The sequence below is a fragment of the Callithrix jacchus genome, chromosome 14 (genome assembly GCF_049354715.1).
Source record: "Callithrix jacchus isolate 240 chromosome 14, calJac240_pri, whole genome shotgun sequence".
Classification (NCBI taxonomy): Eukaryota; Metazoa; Chordata; class Mammalia; order Primates; family Cebidae; genus Callithrix; species Callithrix jacchus.
Genome location: NC_133515.1, coordinates 75,798,180 through 75,819,212, shown reverse-complemented (window position 1 = coordinate 75,819,212; position 21,033 = coordinate 75,798,180). Strand labels below are relative to the sequence as shown.

Sequence of the window (21,033 nt, the reverse complement as noted above, 5' to 3'; positions counted from 1 at the left end):
AAATTAGTACATATTGCACACATTAGGTATGCATTAGGTACGTATGTGTTTTACACATATTATGTACATACAGATTTATCATGTTAACAAAAGTACACGTGTACAAATATGTGCTCACTATTTAAACTATGTACACATGAAGATATAGATGCAAAGTCTGTACCTATGCACAGGCATGCTATTACCACAGCCCACATCGTAGCATCCCCCACATGCCCTCTGGCTGCTTATAGACACTAGGGCTCTGAGGCTGTGCCCACAGCCGCCACCAGAGTGCCTGTAAGAGCACCCAGGCACACCTTGGCTACCTAAGAATGTCCTGGCTAGAAAGCTATGCCCACATCCCCACCAAAGGTCCTGTAGCAGCCCTCCAGCCCACTCTGGCAACGTAGGGACACCCAGGCTTAAGGGCGTTGTCCGATACACTGCCAGAGAGCATGTAGCAGACTCCAGGCCAACCCTGCAGCTTAGGGACACAATAACTAGGTGACTGTGCCCAGAGCACCCACCAGAGGGCTCGAAGTAAATCCCAGGTGCACCATGGCTGCTTAGGAACACCCTGGCTATGTGGCTGTCCTTACAGGCTCCACCAGCGTGCCCGTAGCAGCCCAGTAGCCCAGAATGGCTGCTTAGGGAAAACCTGGATAGAGCACTGGGCCCACAGTCCCCACCAACGAGCCCGTAGCAGGCCCAAGGCAAACCCGCGTTGCTTTGGGACACCCTCGCTTGGTGGCTATGCCCACCGCTGCTGAGACCAAGCTATTTAGAAAATGTGGTTTAATATGATACTTGCGACCATATCATACAGAAATGATAATGTTACTCTCTTTTGCTATATATTAGGTAGTAGTTATAGTTACACCTCTTCTATATTGACAAAAATGCCATCCTCACATCCCTTGACATTAGAATTTAAAGCATTGGGGAGATTCTCCCCTTGCAATGTTTAATTCAATATAATTGTTTTCTTGTTTACATTAGTGACCCTATCAGAGCATGCTGTACACCTCTTGCCATATTCAGGGTACTTCCCTATAAGCTGCAACCACTGTCTCTCCTCCTCTGGCTGTTAGGAACAATATCCCAGGACCGGCCTACAACCCCAGTCACATCGTGAGTAATGTCCTCTATAATCCTCTACTTATTAGGAACAATATCACGGGGGCTTGTGTGCTCTCTCAGATATCTGGAGTAATATCTTTTAAGTTTTTGAATATTAGCAACGATACTACAGTGGTGGTGTATACTGCATTCGATATTCAGGGTATGGTAATCCTTTGTCTTTCGGACATGTTTCACTACATCACAGAAGCATTTTCCTTTGCCTGGGAAATTGGAACCATCGCAGGGGGTACACTTTCTCTCACAAGGAGAGTAATACCTACTTAGGATATGATGGAAAACATCACGAAATGGACACACATATGTGTATACCCACTTTGATATTGGAAGTTATTTTTATCTAATATATGAAAAAATAATATCTCAGAATATACTCATGATGTGTACCCTTATTGGTATATTACAAGCAACTAACTGAATATGTACCACATGTAAACTGACTGTGATGGGCACATGTGTACACAACACAGATGTACAATAAATTTACATAATCTATAAAATATGGACAATTATATGCATACAAATTGTACACAATAGATATGTTCAAAATGTGTACAATATGTACACTTATTCTAACACCACAACGATATCATATAATCACAACCACTTATATAACCACAATGCACAGGTAATACATAATACAAATGTACATATTGCATACACTATGTACATTTACATTTATTGTGATATAACAATATGTACACAGGTACATCATGTGCCAATTAAGTACAAATGTGCAATATATGCAGGTGTAGATACGTGTGCACAGAATGAAAATATGTACACTATATACACATACATACATATAATGTAGATATGTACCTTCTGTACACAAGTCCATAATATGAACAGCATGCACATGTATAAACTATGTACACACATGCGTGTACACCAGCTTTGGTAACTGAAGTAATTTCTATTTAATGTGCTATAAGTAATATCCCAGAATATACTCATAATGTGTACATTTATTGACATATCACAATAAATGTATAAAATAGGTACAGTCTGTACATTTACTCTGCTGTACATATGTGTACACAACGCACATGTACCAAAATGTACATATTCTGTCAAATATGTACCTGCAGATTTCTAGAATGTGTACACCATTCGGTACATAATCTGTGCACTAGGAACATTCCTTGAAATATCAGTGATAAAATATATATAATCACAATAAGGTATATAATCACAGTAATATATACATGTCGTGTAGTATCACCAAATAGTACATATTGCACACATTAGGTATGCGTTAGGTACATATGTATTTTGCACATATTATGTACATACAGATTAATCATGTTAACATAAGTACACGTGTACAAATATGTGCTCACTATTTAAATTATGTACACATGAATATATATATGCAAAGTCTGTACCTATGCACAGGCATGCTATTACCACAGCCCACATCGTAGCATCCCCCATACGCCCTCTGGATGCTTATAGACACACGGGCTTTGAGGCTGTACCCACAGCCGCCACCAGAGGGCCTGTAAGAGCACCCAGGCCCACCCTGGCTAATTACGGATGCCCTGGCTGGAAAGCTGTGCTCACATCCCCACCAGAGGTCCTGTAGCAGCCCTCCAGCCCACTCTGGTAACATAGGGACAGCCTGGCTTAAGGGCGTTGTCCAATACACCGCCAGAGGGCATGTGCAGACCCCAGGCCAACCCTGCAGCTTAGGGACACACTAACTAGGTGAATGTGCCCAGAGCCCCCACCAAAGAACCAAAAGTAAATCCCAGGTGCACCATGGCTGCTTAGAAACACCCTGGCTATGTGGCTGTCCTTACAGGCTCCACCAGCGTGCCCGTAGCAGCCCAGTAGCCCAGAATGGCTGCTTAGGGAAACCCCGGATAGAGCACTGGGCCCACAGTCCCCACCAACGAGCCCGTAGCAGGCCCAAGGCACACCCACGTTGCTTTGGGACACCCTCGCTTGGTGGCTATGCCCACCGCTGCTGGGGCCAAGCTATTTTGGAAATGTGGTTTAATATGATACTGGCGACTGTATTATACAGAAATGATAATGTTATTCTCTTTTGCTATATATTAGGCAGTAGTTATAGTTACACCTCTGCTATATTGACGAAAATGCCATCCTCACATCCATTGACATTAGAATTTAAAGCATAGGGGAATTTCACCAGTTGCAATGTCTAATTCAATGTAATTGTTTTCTTGTTTACATTAGTGACCCTATCAGAGCATGCTGTACACCTCTTGCCATATTCAGAGTACTTCCCTATAAGCTGCAACATTTTCCTCTCCTCCTCTGGCTGTTAGGAACAATATTCCAGGACTGGCCTACAACCCCAGTCACATCGTGAGTAATGTTCTCTATAATCCTCTAGTTATTAGGAACAATATCACGGGGGGCTTGTGTGCTCTCTCAGATATCTGGAGTAATATCTTTTAAGTTTTTGAATATTAGAAACGATACTACAGTGGTGGTGTATACTGTATTCGATATTCACGGAATGGTAATCTTTGTCTTTCAGACATGATTCACTACATCACAGAAACGTTTTCCTTTGCCTGTAATATTGGAGCTATTGCAGAGGGTACACTTGCTCTCACAAGGAGAGTAATACCTCCTTAGGACATGATGGATAATATCACGAAATGGACACACATATGTGTATATTTAGAGCAATTTTGCTTTTAACATTGGGGTATGTAGATAATATTTATATTTTCTTCTATTCGTGTAAAATTAGAATTTCGGTATTTCACATGAGGGAGCATATTGAGTTGGTGTATATACTCCAATAAATAGTAGAAAAGGGCATTGTATATTTTTTTAACAGATTATATTCAGTGCAATTTTGCTTTTAACATTTGGGTACAGAGATAATATTTATATCTTTTTGTAACCGCGTAAATTAAGAATTTCTATATTTTACATGAGAAAGCATATTGAGATGGTGTATATACTACAAAAGAGAGTAGAAAAAAGCATTGTATATTATTTCTAACAGATTATCTTAAGAGCAAATTTGCTTTTAACATTGAAAAACATAGATAATATTTATAGTTTTTTGTAACGTCGTTAATTTAGAATATCAATACTTTACCTGAGAGAGCATATTGAGTTGGTGTATATACTCCAAAACAGAGTAGAAAAGGGCATTGTATATTTCTTCTGACAGATTATATTCAGAGCAATTTTGCTTTTAACATTGTGGTACCTATATAATATTTATATTTTTTTCTATTCGCGTAAATTTAGAATTTCGGTATTTAACATGAGAGAGCATATTCAGTTGGTGTATATACTCCAAAACAGAGTAGAAAAGGGCATTGTATATTTTTTATGACAGATTATATTCAGTACAATTTTGCATTTAACATTTGGGTACCTAGATAATATTTAGATTTTTTTCTATTCGCGTAAAAGTAGAATTTCGGTATTTTACATGGGAGAGCATATTGAGTTTGTGTATATACTCCAAAACAGAGAAAAAAAGGGGATTGTATATTTTTTCTGACAGATTATATTCAGAGCAATTTTACTTTTAACATTGGGGTGCCTAGATAATATTTATATTTTTTCTGTTCACGTAAAATTAGAATTTCGGTATTTTACATGAGAGAGCATATTGAGTTGGTGTATATACTTCAAAACAGAATAGAAAAAGGCATCGTATATATTTTATGACAGATTATATTCAGCGCAATTTTGCTTTTAACATTGGGGTACCTAGATAATATTTATATTTTTTTCTATTTGTGTAAAATTAGAATTTCAATATTTTATATTAGAGAGCATATTGAGTTGGTGTATATACTCCAAAGCAGAGTAGAAAAGGGCATTGTATATTTTCTGTGACAGATTATATTCAGAACAATCTTGCTTTTAACATTGTGGTACCTAGATAATATTTATATTTTTTTCTATTCGCGTAAAGTTAGAATTTCGGTATTTTACATGGGAGAGCATATTGAGTTGGTGTATATACTCCAAAAGAGAGTAGAAAAGGGCATTGGATATTTTTTCTGACAGATAATATTCAGACCAATTTTGCTTTAAGCATTAGGGTACCTAGATAATATTTATATTTTTTTCTATTCACGTAAGATTAGAATTTCGGTATTTTACATGAGAGAGCATATTGAGTTGGTGTATATACTCCAAAACAGAGTAGAAAAGGGCATTGTATATTCCTTCTGACAGATTATATTTAGAGCAATTTTACTTTTAACATTGAGGTGCCTACATAATATTTATATTTTTTTCTATTCGCTTACGATTAGACTTTTGGTATTTTACATGAGAGAGCATATTGAGTTGTTGTATATACTCCAAAACTGAGTTGAAAAGGGCATTGTATATTTTTTCTGACAGATTATACTCAGAGCAATTTTGCTTTTAACATTGGGGTACCTAGATAATTATATTATTTTCTATTCGCGTAAAATTAGAATTTCGGTATTTTACATGAGAGAGCATATTGAGTTGGTGTATATACTCCAAAACATAGTAGAAAAGGGCATTGTATATTTTTTCTGACAGACTATATTCAAAGCAATTTTGCTTTTAACATTGGGTTACCATGATTATATTTAGATTTTTTCTATTCGCGTATAATTCGAATTTCGTTATTTTACATGAGAGAGCATATTGAGTTGGTGTATATACTCCAAGATAGAGTAGAAAAGGGCACTGTATATTTTTTATGACAGATTATACTCAGAGTAATTTTTCTTTTAACGTTGGGGTACCTAGATAGTATTTAGATTTTTTTCTATTCGGGTAAAATTAGAATTTCGGTATATTACATGGGAGAGCATATTGATTTGGTGTATAAACTCCAAAACAGAGTAGAAAAGGGCATTGTATATTTTTTTCTGACAGATTATACTCAGAGCAATTATGCTTTTATTGTTGGGGTACCTAGATAATATTTAGATTTTTTTCTGTTCGTGTAAAATTAGAATTTCGGTACTTTACATGAGAGAGCATATTGAGTTGGTTTATATACTCCAAAAAAGAGGAGAAAAGGGGATTGTATATTTTTTCTGACAGATTTTACTCAGAACAATTTTGCTTTTAACATTGGGATACCAAAATAATATTTGGATTTTTTTCTATTCACGTAAAATTATAATTTCTGTATTTTATATGAGAGAGCATATTGAGTTGGTATATATACCCCAAAACAGAATAGAAAAGGGCATTGTGTATTTTTTCTGACAGATTATACTCAGAGCAATTTTGCTTTTAACATTGGGGTACCTAGATAATATTAAGATTTTTTTCTATTTGCGTAAATTTAGAATTTCGGTATTTTATACGAGAGGGCATATTGAGTTGGTGTACATACTCCAAAACAGAGTAGAAACGGACATTGTATAATTTTTTTGACAATTTATACTCCGAGCAATTTTGCTTTTAATGTTAAGTTCCTAGATAATATTTAGATTTTTTTCTATTCGCGTAAAATTAGAATTTCAGTATTTAACATGAGAGAGCATATTGAGTTGGTGTATATACTCCAAAACAGAGTAGAAAAGGGCATTGTATATTTTTTCTGACAGATTATACTCAGACCAATTTTGCTTTTCACATTGGGGTACCTAGATAATATTTAGATTTCTTTCTAGTCGTGTAAAATTAGAATTTCGGTATTTTACATGAGAGAGCATATTGAGTTGGTGTATATACTCCAAAACAGAGTAGAAAAGGACCTTGTTTATTTTTTCTGACAGATTATTCTCAGAGCAATTTTGCTTTTAACATTGAAATACCTAGATAAAATTTAGGTTTTTTTCTATTCGCGTAAAATTAGAATTTCGGTATTTTACATGAGAGAGCATATTGAGTTGGTGTTTATACTCCAAAACAGAGTGGAAAAGGGCATTGTATATTTTTTCTGACAGATTATAATCAGAGAAATTTTGCTTTTCACGTTGGGGTACTTAGATAATATTAAGATTTTTTTCTATTTGCATAAATTTAGAATTTTGGTATTTTACATGAGAGAGCATATTGAGTTGGTGTATATACTCCAAAACAGAGTAGAATAGGGCATTGTATATTTTTTATGACAGATTATACTCGGAGATATTTTGCTTTTAACGTTGGGGTACCTAGATAATATTTAGATTTTTTTCTATTCACGTAAATTTAGAATTTCGGTATTTTACATGAGAGAGTATATTGAGTTGGTGTATATACTTCAAAATACAGTAGAAAACGGCATTGTATATTTTTTCTGACAGATTATACTCAGAGCAAATTTGCTTTTAACGTTGGGGTACCTAGATAATATTTAGATTTTTTTCTATATGCGTAAATTTAGAATTTCTGTATTTTACATGAGAGAGCATATTGAGTTGGTGTATATACTCCAAAGAAGAGTAGAAATAGGCATTGTATATTTTTTCTGACAGATTATACTCAGAGCAATTTTGCTTTTAACACTGGGGTACCTAGATAGTATTTAGATTTTTTTCTATTCGCGTAAAATTCGAATTTAGGTATTTTACGTTAGAGAGCATATTGAGTTGGTGTATATACTCCAAAACAGACTAGAAAAGGGCATTGTATACTTTTTCTGACAGATTATGATCAGAGCAATTTTGCTTGTAATATTGGGGTACCTCGATAATATTTAGATTTTTTTCTATTCGCGTAAAATTAGAATTTCGGTATTTTACATGAGAGAGCATATTGAGTGGTTCTATATACTCCAAAACAGAGTAGAAAAGGGCATTGTATACTATTTCTGACAGATTATACTCAGAGATATTTTGCTTTTAACGTTGGGGTCCCTAGATAATATTTAGATATTTTTCTATTCGCGTAAAATTAGAATTTCAGTATTTTACATGAGAGAGCATATTGAGTTCATGTATATACTCCAAAACAGAGTAGAAAAGGGCATTGTATATTTTTTCTGACAGATTATAGTCAGAGCAATTTTTCTTGTAATATTGGCGTACATAGATAATATTTAGATTTTTTTCTATTCACGTAAAATTAGAATTTCGGTATTTTACATGAGAGAGCATATTGAGTTGCTGTATATACCCCAAAACAGAGTAGAAAATGACCTTGTATATTTTTTCTGACAGATTATACTTAGGGCAATTTTTATTTTAACATTGGGGTACCTAGATAATATTTAGATTTTTTTCTATTCGCGTAAAATTAGAATTTCGGTATAGTATATGAGAGAGCATATTGAGTTGGTGTATATACTGCAAAACAGAGTAAAGAAGGGCATTGTATTTTTTTTCTGACATTATACTCAGAACAATTTTGCTTTTAATATTGGGTACCTAGATAATATTTAGATTTTTTTCTATTAGTGTAAAATTAGAATTTCAGTGTTTAACATGTGAGAGCATATTGAGTTGGTGTATATAGTCCAAAACAGAATAGAAAAGGGCATTGTATATTTTTTCTGTCAGATTATACTCAGAACAATTTTGCTTTTAACATTGGGGTACATAGATAATATTTAGATTTTTTTCTATTCTCATAAAATTAGAATTTCGGTATTTTACATGAGAAAGCATATTGAGTTCGTGTATATACTCCAAAACAGAGTAGAAAACGGCATTGTATATTTTTTCTGACTGATTATACTCAGAGCAATTTTGCTTTAAACATTGGGGTACCTAGATAATATTTAGATTTTTTTCTATTCGAGTAAAATTAGAATTTCAGTGTTTAACATGTGAGAGCATATTGAGTTGGTGTATATAATCCAAAACAGAGTAGAAAAGGGCATTGTATATTTTTTCTGACAGATTATACTCAGAGCAATTTTGCTTGTTACATTGGGGTACCTAGATAATATTTAGATTTTTTTTCTATTCGCGTAAATTTAGAATTTTGGTATTTTATATGAGAGAGCATATTGAGTTGGTGTATATACTCCAAAACAGAGTAGAAAACGACATTGTATATTTTTTCTGACATATTTTACTCAGAGCAATTTTGCTTTTAACGTTGGGGTACCTAGATAGTATTTAGATTTTTTTCTATTCGCGTAAAATTCGAATTTAGGTATTTTACGTTAGAGAGCATATTGAGTTGGTGTATATACTTTAAAACAGATTAGAAAAGGGCATTGTATATTTTTTCTGACAGATTATACTCAAAGCAATTTTGCTTTTAAAATTTGGGTACCTAGATAATTTTTAGATTTTTTTCTATTCGCGTAAAAGTAGACTTTCGGTATTTTACATGAGAGAGCATATTGAGTTGGTGTATATACTTCAAAACAGAGTAGCAAAAAGCATTGTATATATTTTCTGACAGATTATACTCAGAGCAATTTTGCTTGTAACATTGGGGTACCTAGATAATATTTAGATTTTTTTGTATTCGCGTAAAATTAAAATTTCGGTATTTTACATGAGAGAGCATATTGAGTTGGTGAATATACCCCAAAATACAGTAGAACACGGCATTGTATATTTTTTCGGACAGATTATACTCAGAGCAATTTTGCTTTTAACGTTGGGGTACATAGATAATATTTAAATTTTTTTCTATATGCGTAAATTTAGAATTTCGATATTTTACATGAGAGAGCATATTGAGTTGGTGTGTATACTCCAAAACAAAGTAGAAAAGGGCATTGCATATGTTTTCTGACAGATTATACCCAGAGCAATTTTGCTTTTAACGTTGGGGTAGCTATATAATATTTAGATTTTTTTCTATTCGCGTAAAATTAGAATTTTGGTATTTTACATGAGACAGCATATTGACTTGGTGTATATACTCTAAAACAGAGTAGAAAAAGACATTGTATATTTTTTCTGACAGGTTTTACTCAGAGCAATTTTGCTTTTAACCTTGGGGTACCTTGATAATATTTAGATTTTTTTCTATTTGTGTAAAATTAAAATTTCGGTATTTTACATGAGAGAGCATATTGAGTTGGTGAATATACTCCAAAATACAGTGGAACACGGCATTGTATATTTTTTCTGACAGATTATACTCAGAGCCATTTTGCTTTTAACATTGAAGTACCTAGATAATGTTTAGATTTTTTTCTATTCGTGTAAAATTAGAATTTCTGTATTTTACATGAGAGAGCATATTGAGTTGGAGTATATACTACAAAACACAGTAGAAAAAAATCATTGTATATTTTTTCTGACAGATTATTCTCAGCGGAATTTTGCCTTTAACATTGGGGTACCCAGATAATATTTAGATTTTTTTCTATTCGTGTAAAATTAGAATTTCAGTAATTTACATGATCGATCATATTGAGTTGGTGTATTTACTCCAAAACTGAGTAGAAAAGGGCATTGTATATTTTTTCTGACAGATTATACTCAGAGCAATTTTGCTTTTAACATTGGGGTACCTAGATAATATGTAGATTTTTTTCTATTCGCATAAAATTAGAATTTCGGTATTTTACATGAGAGAGCATATTGAGTTGGTGTATATACTCCAAAACAGAGTAGAAAAGGGCATTGTATATTTTTCTGACAGATTATACTCAGAGCAATGTTGGTTTTTATATTGGGGTACCTAGATAATATTTAGATTTTTTTCTGTTCGCAAAAAATTAGAATTTCGGTATTTTACATGAGAGAGCATATTGAGTTGGTTTATACACTCCAAAATAAAGTAGAAAAGGGCATTGCATTTTTTTTCTGACAGATTATACTCAGACCAATTTTGCTTTTCACATTGGGGTACCTAGATAATATTTAGATTTTTTCTATTCGCATAAAATTAGAATTTCGGTATTTTACATGAGAGAGTATATTGAGCTGGTGTATATACTCCAAAACAAAGTGAAAAAGGGCATTGTATATTTTTTCTGACAGATTATACTCAGAGCAATTTTGCTCTTAACGTTGGGGTACCTAGATAATATTTAGATTTTTTTCTATTCGTGTAAAATTAAAATTTCGGTATTTTACATGAGAGAGCATATTGAGTTGGTGTATATACTCCAAAACAAAGTAGAAAGAAGCATTGTATATTGTTTCTGACAGATTCCACTCAGAGCAATTTTGGTTTTAACGTTGGGGTACCTAGATAATATTTAGATTTTTTTCTATTCGCGTAAAATTAGAATTTTGGTATTTTACATGAGACAGCATATTGACTGGTGTATATACTCTAAAACAGAGTAGAAAAAGGCATTGTATATTATTTATGACAGGTTTTACTCAGAGCAATTTTGCTTTTAACTTTGGGGTACATAGATAATATTTAATTTTTTTTCTATATGCGTAAATTTAGAATTTCGGTATTTTACATGAGAGAGCATAGTGAGTTGGTGTATATACTCCAAAACAGAGTAGAAAAGGGCATTGTATATGTATTCTGACAAATAATACTCAGAGCAATTTTGCTTTTAACATTGGGGTACCTAAATAGTATTTAGATTTTTTTCTATTTGCGTAAAATTAGAATTTCGATATTTTAAATAAGAGAGCATATTGAGTTGGTGTATGTACTCCAAAACAGAGTAGAAAAGGGCATTGCATATTTTTCTGACAGATTATACTCAGAGAAATTATGCTTTTAACGTTGGGGTACCCAGATAATATTTAGATTTTTTTTCTATTGGCGTCAATTTAGAATTTCGGTATTTTACATGAGAGAGCATATTGAGTTGGTGTATATACTCCAAAACAGAGTAGAAAAGGGCATTGTATATGTATTCTGACAAATAATACTCAGAGCAATTTTGCTTTTAACGTTGGGGTACCTAGATAGTATTTAGATTTTTTTCTATTCGCGCAAATTTAGAATTTCGGTATTTTACATGAGAGAGCATATTGATTTGGTGTATGTACTCCAAAACAGAGTAGAAAAGGGCATTGTATATTTTTTCTGATAGATTATTCTCAGTGCAATTTTGCTTTTAACATTGGAGAACCTAGATAATATTTAGTTTTTTTCTATTCGCATAAAATTCGAATTTCGGTATTTGACATGAGAGATCATATTGAGTTGGTGTATATACTCCAAAACAGAGTAGAAAAGGGCATTGCATATTTTTTCTGACAGATTATACTCAGAGCAATTTTGCTTTTCATGTTAGGGTATGTAGATAATAAGATTTTTTTCTATTTGCGTAAATTTAGAATTTTGGCAATTTAAATAAGAGAGCATATTGAGTTGGTGTATATACTCCAAAACAGAGTAGAAAGGGGCATTGTATATTTTTTCTGACAGATTATACTCAGAGCAATTTTGCTTTTCACATTGGGGTACCTAGATAATATTTAGATTTTTTTCTATTCGCCTAAAATTAGAATTTTGATATTTTAAATGAGAGAGCATATTGAGTTGGTGTATATAGTCCAAAACAGAATAGAAAAGGGCATTGTATATTTTTTCTGACAGATTATACTCAGTGCAATTTTGCTTTTAACATTGGGGAATCTAGATAATATTTAGGTTTTTTTCTATTCGCGTGAAATTAGAATTTCGGTATTTTACATGAGAGAGCATATTGAGTTGGTGTATATACTCCAAAACAGAGTAGAAAAGGGCATTGTATATTTTTTATGACAGATTATACTCAGTGCAATTTTGCTTATAACATTGGGGTACCTAGATAATATTTATATATTTTTTCTGTTCACGTAAATTTAGAATTTCGGTATTTTATATGAGAGAGCATATTGAGTTCGTGTATATACTCCAAAACAGTGTAGAAAAGGGCATTGTATATTTTTTCTGACAGATTATACTCAGAGCACTTTTGCATTTAACATTGGGGTACCTAGATAATATTTAGATTTTTTCTATTTGCGTAAAATTAGAATTTCTGTATTTTACATGAGAGAGCATATTGAGTTAGTGTGTATCCTCCAAAACAGAGTAGAAAAGGGCATTGTATATTTTCTCTGACAGATTATACTCAGAACAATTTTTCTTTTAACATTCGGGTACCTAGATAATATTTAGATTTTTTTCTTTTCGCGTAAAATTAGTATTTCGGTATTTTACATGAGAGAGCTTATTCAGTTGGTGTATATACCCCAAAACAGAGTAGAAAAGTGCCTTGTATATTTTTTCTGACAGATTATATTCAGAAGAATTTTGCTTTTAAAATTGGGGTACCTAGATAATATTTAGATTTTTCTCTATTTGCGTAAAATTAGAATTTCGGTATTTCACATGAGAGAGCATATTGAGTTGGTGTATATACTCCAAAACAGAGTAGAAAAGGGCATTGTATATTTTTTCTGACAGATTATACTCAGAGAAATTTTGCTTGTAACATTGGGGTACCTAGATAATATTTAGATTTTTTTCTATTCGCGCAAAATTAGAATTTCTGTATTTTACATGAGAGAGCATACTGAGTTGGTGTACATACTCCAAAACGGAGTAGAAAAGGGCATTGTCTATTTTGTCTGACAGATTATGTTCAGAGCAATTTTTCTTTTATCATTGGGGTACCTAGATAATATTTAGATTTCTTTCTATTCACGTAAATTTAGAATTTTGGTATTTTACATGAGATAGCATATTGAGTTGGTGTATATACTCCAAAACAGAGTAGAAAAGGGCATTGTATATTTTTTCTGACAGATTATATTCAGAGCAATTTTGCTTTTAACATTAAGGTACCTCGATAATATTTAGATTTTTTTCTATTTGCGTAAAATTAGAATTACCGTATTTTACATGAGATAGCATATTGAGTGTGTGTATATACTTTAAAACAGAGTAGAAAAGGGTATTGTATATTTTTTCTGACAGATTATATTCAGAGCAATTTTGCTTTTAACATTAAGGTACCTAGAAAATATTTATATTTTTTGTAACCACGTATATTGAGAATTTAAATATTTTACATGAGAGAGCATATTGAGATGATGTATATACTCCAAAACAGAATAGAAAAGGGCATTGTATATTTTTTCGAACAGATTTTTTTCAGAGCAATTTTGCTTTTAACATTGTGGTACATAGATAATATTTATATATTTTTTAACCGCCTAAATTTAGAATTTTAATATTTTACATGAGAGAGCATATTGATTTGGTGTATATACTCCAAAAGAGAGTAGAAAAAGGCATTGTATATTTTTTCTAACAGATTATCATCAGAGCAATTTTGCATTCAACATTGGGGTACATAGATAATATTTATGTTTTTCTATTCACGTAAATTTAGAATTTTGGTATTTTACATGTGAGAGAATATTGAGATTGTGTATATACTCCAAAAGAATGTAGAAGAGGGCATTTTATATTTTTTCTAACAGATTATTTTCTGAGCAATTTTGCTTATAACATTGGGGTACATAGAGGATATTTATATTTTTTTCTAACAGCGTAAATTTAGATTTTCAGTATTTTACATGAGAGAGAATATTGAGATGGTATATATACACCATAAGAGAGTAGAAAGAGCATTGTATTTTTTTTCTAACAGAGTATCTTGCACGGAATTTTGTTTTTTACTTTGGGGTGCATAGAGAATATTGATATTTGTGTCTATCCACGTAAATTTAGAATTTTGGTATTTTACATGTGAGAGAATATTGAGATTGTGTATATACTAAAAAAGATAGTAAAAAAAGCATTGTGTATTTTTACTAACAGAGTGTCTTTTAGAGTAATTTGGTTTTTAACATTGAAGTCAAAAGGAAATACTTACATTTTCTCTAACCACGTAATAATAGAATTTCCATGTTTTACAAGAGGGAATATGGAGATGGTGTATATACTTTAAAACGGAATAGGAAAGGGCATTGTATATTTTTTCTAACAGAGTATCGTCAGAACAATTTTGTTTTTCACGTTGGGGTAAAAAGAGAATATTTATATTTTTAGTAATTTTGTGTTTAACATTTGTGTTAAAATGAGTATGTATATATTCTGTAACCCCATAAAATTAGAATTTCCATATTTTACAAGATAGAGAATATTGAGTCGGTGCATATACTTTAAAACATAGTAGAAAATTGCATTGTATATTTTTTCTATCAGAGTGTCTTCAGAGTAATTTTTTTTTAACATTTGGGTTAAATTAGCGTATTTATATTTTCTGTAACTGCGTAAAAATAGAATTTTTGTATTTTACAAGACAGCCAATATTGAGACGGCGTATATACTTTAAAATAGTGTAGAAAAGGGCCTTGTATATTTTTTCTAACACAGTATCTTCATAGTAATTTACATGAAATTTGCCCCCACGGAGCAAATTTCTCAAATCCCTTTGAACATATTCTCCCTCTCCCCTGTTTTTCTCTTTGCTCACTATTGAATCATTTTCAGGTTTCTTGATTTCTTATCTTTTCCCAATGAGCATTTTAGCTTCTTTCCACTTCTACTTTCTGAATTCTCCAGCTACCAAGACCCACCTCCTCAGAGAGTTGCTGGAGATTTTAGTAACAAAAATTTTCTCTGTCACATTTAGGAGACGTGCTTCCTTATCTTTATTCTATCAAGCTGGGTGAAATTACACAAAATACTTTATATCTTAGAACCAATTTCCTCTCTGTAGAATGTAGCTAACCTCTATTCTGTGGTCACAAGGATCATCAAAATAAAAAATAATCATAGTTAATATGTGTGGCTTACTAACCATGTTCTAGAAACCATGTCAAGTGCTTTCTGCAGATGGTTCCACTTTTATTATACTATTAGAACTATCGTCAACCCTACTTCACAGACTACTAAATTGAGTGTCTGAGCTGCTAAGCCACTTGTCCAACAATATACAGCCAGTAGGTAACAGAATGAGGATCAGCATTTGAGATAGAAATATTCTACACAAAATGTACTGTTACAGTGAAACTAGAGTGGTATAATCTCAGATAAGCGTTCACGCCTGTTCGCTTATCAAATCGGCCAAATACATTAAATGCATTCAGGAGATTGGGAGACATTGTTTAAATTTTCCTCAAAACCCAGAAGAACTCAAAAGTACTCATTGTCTTGGCCTTATTGGTATTTGACTATGAATACAATAGATCCCACAGAAGCAAGTCTAGTAGAGTGGCCTTGGAAAAAGGCTAGGATTTAGGAGCAGGTTTAGGCAACTCAAGCCTTCTCGGCTTCCATTTTCTCATCTGTACTTTCATAATTCTGATTTTTAAGAGCACCTTTGTTGAAAGTAAAGGTTCAGTGAAACAGCACAGATGAAGTCCTTCATATTTGGTCTGGCAGGTAGTAGTTGCTCAACACGTCTTGTCTATTAATGACGACCACAATGATAATAGTGAACTAATAATGAATTGATAAAATATGATTATGTAAGTTCAAATGAGTTTTGATCTTGCCCCTCTCCTCTGTTTCAGAGGCTGTATGGTTTTTATGTTCTACATTGTATGGCTTAACATTGGCAGGTGGGGGATTTTGATAGACACATGATAAAATCAGAAGCCCCAAGACTTGTATTTTCATCACAGAAATGTATTACTTCCTTGAGTTGTGACCTGGAGAAAGTTACTTTGTCTAAGTTAACCTTACTTGTACAAATAATCATAAATATACCTGCCCTTTCTCATCATCTCAGCCTCTCCACAGTCAGTGTGAGGTACCATTGGTATAGTGTATATGAAGGGGTTTGCAAGCTCTGGAGTGCTGTATGTATGCTATTTTGCCTCTTCAATTGTGAGTGGTGTTTTCCCATTCTCCTTAAATGACCCAACACTATGCTCTTGGTAAAATAAATGCATTTGTGCATGAACATTTGGCAAATAATAAGAGCTGCCTTTGCAAGATTTTTTCCCTTGAACAGCCAAGTGAGCCACTATGAGCTGCACTGTAGCAGTGACATTTACAATAATTTGTTCAGAAGAGCAATTGCCAACTTGCCTATTTGACTAGTATGGAGTACTATACGTTGTTTAGGGTGATGAGATCAGTAAACCAGCAATTTGGTAGAGCCATCAGAGAAGAGGATAAAAAAAATGAATATCTGAGATCCTGAGTTTCCAATCAGATCAAGAAAAAGAAGCCTATAAGAATAGGTCCCATTTATTTGGGGGAGAAACATACACCACTTTGTATGAAGGCTTCATTTTCTAGGAATATTTTCTAATGCTTTCAAAAACATTGTGATATATGTAGGACTATTCCCATTTTACAGATGAGAAAACTGAGGCTATGAGGTTTAAGTCACTAGTCTGCTCCTTCTTACATTCTGGTTTTTAGAAAATGGTGCCACCACCTATCCAGTCACACAAGCCAAAGTCCTATGAGTGAGCTCTGGTTTATCCCTTTCTCTCTCACTTCTCATATCCAACTTACCATTCAGGCCTGCTGATTTTAGTTCTTAAATATCCCTTAGCTTCTGTTTTTTCTTTCCATTAAAATTCTCATTGCAGCCCTTCTGTGGATTACCTCCTGGCCTTCCACCTGTGTGTCTGTGTCCATGTTGTCTCCAGTCTGTCCTCCACATAAGTCAGACCATGCCCCATACCTCCCAGTCCTTCTTAGAATGAGGACAAACCTCCTCACCATGGCCACAGTCTTCTTTCCATTTCTCTGTCCTCATGGCGTGCCCCTCCTCTCTGCTCTGCACTGCAAAGACTCAGCATCTTGTACTGGCCAAGGTGCAGGCCCCCCTGCACCACATATTTGCCAGGAATGCCAGATCATCCTTACTTTGCCCACTTACTGCCCACTCATGCTTCTGATCTCAGTCCCTCCCTAGGGGAAATCTTTCCTGACCTTTGTAACTAAAGCAAAGCCTTCTCCTGGGTGCTCTCATTGTTCCAGAGACCTGCCTGCACAGCACTTGTACCAGTTAAACCTTTACATTAACTGGAGTGACAGATATGTTAGTGTCCACTGCTGCCTCGCAGGAATAAAGCCAGAAAAGGTAAGGCCCTATCTGTGTGTATTTCTACAGTCTAGTGTGCTTAGTGAGATATTGTTTAATAAGAATGAGTTGGACATGACAGCATGGCTAGAAAGTGATGGATTGAGGATTTAAACATACTTCTTTCTGGTTCTAGAGAGTTGGCTGCTAACACTATTCACTTTGGGACAGTGTCATTTTAGGACTGATAAGGGTACTTTTTGCTAAGATCAAATATATTTTGGATCCATCAGATGAAGTTTGATAAAAGTGGGTTAAGAACCCACTGATAAGCAGAGCTGCCTGACCAAGTTTTCCAGATTTTGCATCAAAGAGAAAAGTAATGAAAGTGGGCTGATGGGAGGGGAAGGAGGGCTGAAAAGTGAAGCAGGAACAGCTATTTCTATAGTGCCCTTGACCCTGCCTTTCTCTGTTCTTCACTCTGGCTGAAATTGACCACCCTGAGTGCGTTCAGATAATGATAAATTATCTCTGTCACACTGTGTGTGTGTGTGTGTGTGTGTGTGTTTGGCTATGTACAAAAGAGGCAGCTTCTGTGAATAAATGAAGCCTTGTAATTAAGGAATTTGTTGTAAATGGCAAGATGCATTGGTGCTTGGTCCTTAGTACTCCTCGCTGAGGCCACATTTCCTTGAACTGGCCTGTATTTGCCACTGACACTACTAGCAGCAGGATGGAGGGGAGGAAGGGAGACACCAGGTGTTGCAATGCTTAGCGCCTGCTTTCAGCTTTGCTGCAAACTAAAACACTGACTGACTTTGGCTAACCCCTTAACCTCTTTGAGCCTCAGTTTTTTCATCTGAAAAAATAAATGATGGTTTGAATTTCTTCCAAATATGACATTCAGTTATCTCTCTCTCCATTGTGGAAGCACTGGGAGCTATTGTTCTACTGTCTCTGGTGGCCGTTATGACTTCTGCATTATCAAGGGGCCCTCTCTAACCTAAATAACCCCCCAAAGAAATTAAGTTTGTAATCATTTCTGCCTGGTAAGTGAAATGACAAGAGAAAAGAGCTAGTTGTCAATAGCCCTGTGGATGGCAAATTAATGGGATCTGTGCAAACAGTTGCTTATATAGCCATAATTTGCCTTTTGTTTTCCTTTGCAACTCAGAAAAAAGTGAATAATTTTCAAAGAGCCTCTCATTGAACATATTTTTAAAAAACACGTCATTGGCAAAAGGGGCACTTGGTTGCTTGATTGCCATATATCTCTGAGTATGTGGAACAGTTATTTTTAGCTGGGGGTAATTAGCTGAGAAGAGAGCTGCAGCATCTTGGAGGCAGAAGAATCTTTGTATGTCTTATGTTGGCATGGAGAAAGCAAAGCGAAAGGGCAGAGTATAAAAGGTTGTTAAATAACTAGATAAGGGGTCAGCTGCATTTCCTCTGGCTGCTCAGAGGTGAGGCCCTAAAGCAATGGAGACAACATTGTGGGTGGGAATGTGTTTGCAGGGTCTAATTAGTTTACCCAAGAAAAGCAAAAAAGAGAAAGGGCTAAAAATATGTAGATTGTAAAATTCATGGCTTCATTTGCTCTTCTTTGCCTTTGAAACCTTTTTAAAACCTTATAGTAGAACAATTTATAATCCTTAAAGCCTTTTTGCTACCACTCTTGTCAGCTTGTCTAAGGCCACCGTAACTTATCAGCTACTGGGGAAAGTTGTTTAAACTCTCTAAGCTTCCTTTTTTCCCACTGGTTCACTTAGGGGCACTAATTCCTGATTTTTCTGCCTGAGTTATTGTTTTTCAGATCCCATAATTGTTTGCATATGTGCTCTATAGGATGCATCACCTAGCACACGTTGTGGGCAACCTCAGGTGTAGAAGTTAGGACATCTTTGTGCCTGGATTTGGCTGTTACTAACAAGATGGAACGGGGAGGAAGGGCAGAGTAGACAACTGTAGAATTTTTCTGGATTCTTTTGGTTTCTCCAGAAAATGATAGTGTTCTTATATTTAAAGATAACTATCTGCCTAGGCATATTGAAATTCTAAGGTTGACACCCTTTGCATTGATCCTAGGGCAGGGTTTCAGGATTGCTGGAGCAGCATTATCCTTTTACAGTATAGATTTCAGTCAGCAGGCTGGTCATGGCCTCCTCAGTGTGCAAGAATCTTCTTACTGATGGTGGGCGTCAGTGGGCTGGACTCACAGTTTCCATCTTTTAGGCTGGGCAGGCCCATGGTGGCAATGATAAAAATTTAATGGGAACATACATCAGAAGTAATAAGAAATCCATGTTCTTAAAGCCTTCATAGGAGATTTCCTGAAGATTTATAAAAGGCACTTCATTAATCAAATGACTCTGATGTTTCCCCTCACTGGAAGAAATTCAGGTCACCAGCCCACTTAAAATCATTGTGTTCTCCTTTTGCAGAGACCTCTGCTCATATAATTTCTTTATGGCATATTATATAATATTTAACTTAATATCCTGATTAGTGGAGCTAGCAAACACTCAGTATCACTATAAACTGCAGTATCATAACTGACTTCCTTTAAAAATCATCTAATGTTTCTTTAAAATCACTGGTGCTTTTGTAAAGTAGTTCATATTTAGGAATATGAACATTTTATAATGCTGGAAAATTATTTGAATTCCTTTTCATTTAAAACCTATAGCTTTCTATTTAATCTAGCTTTCACAAATATTTTATTTTCCCACTATAGAAAAATCGAGTTTAGAGATAAATGTAAAGTCACTCATAGCTCCATCCAAAAGTCAACAACTCTTAATATCATTATTTTTGTTCTTGTTCTCAGTATTTTTGCTGAATCTATGTTTCATAGAGTTTCATCATATGTCAGAAAAAACTGCATATATATGAGTTTTAAAATGATACATTTTTATTGTCATAAATGAAATACACATTTAATATGGTATGACTAGGACATATAGAGAGATATAGCAAAGAAAATTAAAGTCATTTAAAATCTTACCAAATCTAATAACCATAAACCTTTCGATGTATTTTCTCAGAATACTTTTTCCTATGCCTTTCATATTTTCTTTATTATCAAGTACTTCAAGCGTATAGAAAACACAGAAAATAATATAAGCAGCAATGGAAAATTTTAAAATATGGGTATTTTTCTGCGTGTG

At 34.1% G+C, this 21,033-nt stretch overlaps 1 protein-coding gene across 1 annotated transcript in view; it reads right to left on the bottom strand.

Annotated features, from left to right (window-relative positions):
* The window catches only part of CDKL4 (cyclin dependent kinase like 4), a 138,314-nt gene that overhangs the window by 9,519 nt on the left and 107,762 nt on the right, over positions 1-21,033 (bottom strand). Inside the window, 1 exon segment of the mRNA XM_078348371.1 lies at positions 510-759. Coding sequence (XP_078204497.1) covers positions 510-759 — 250 coding nt within the window.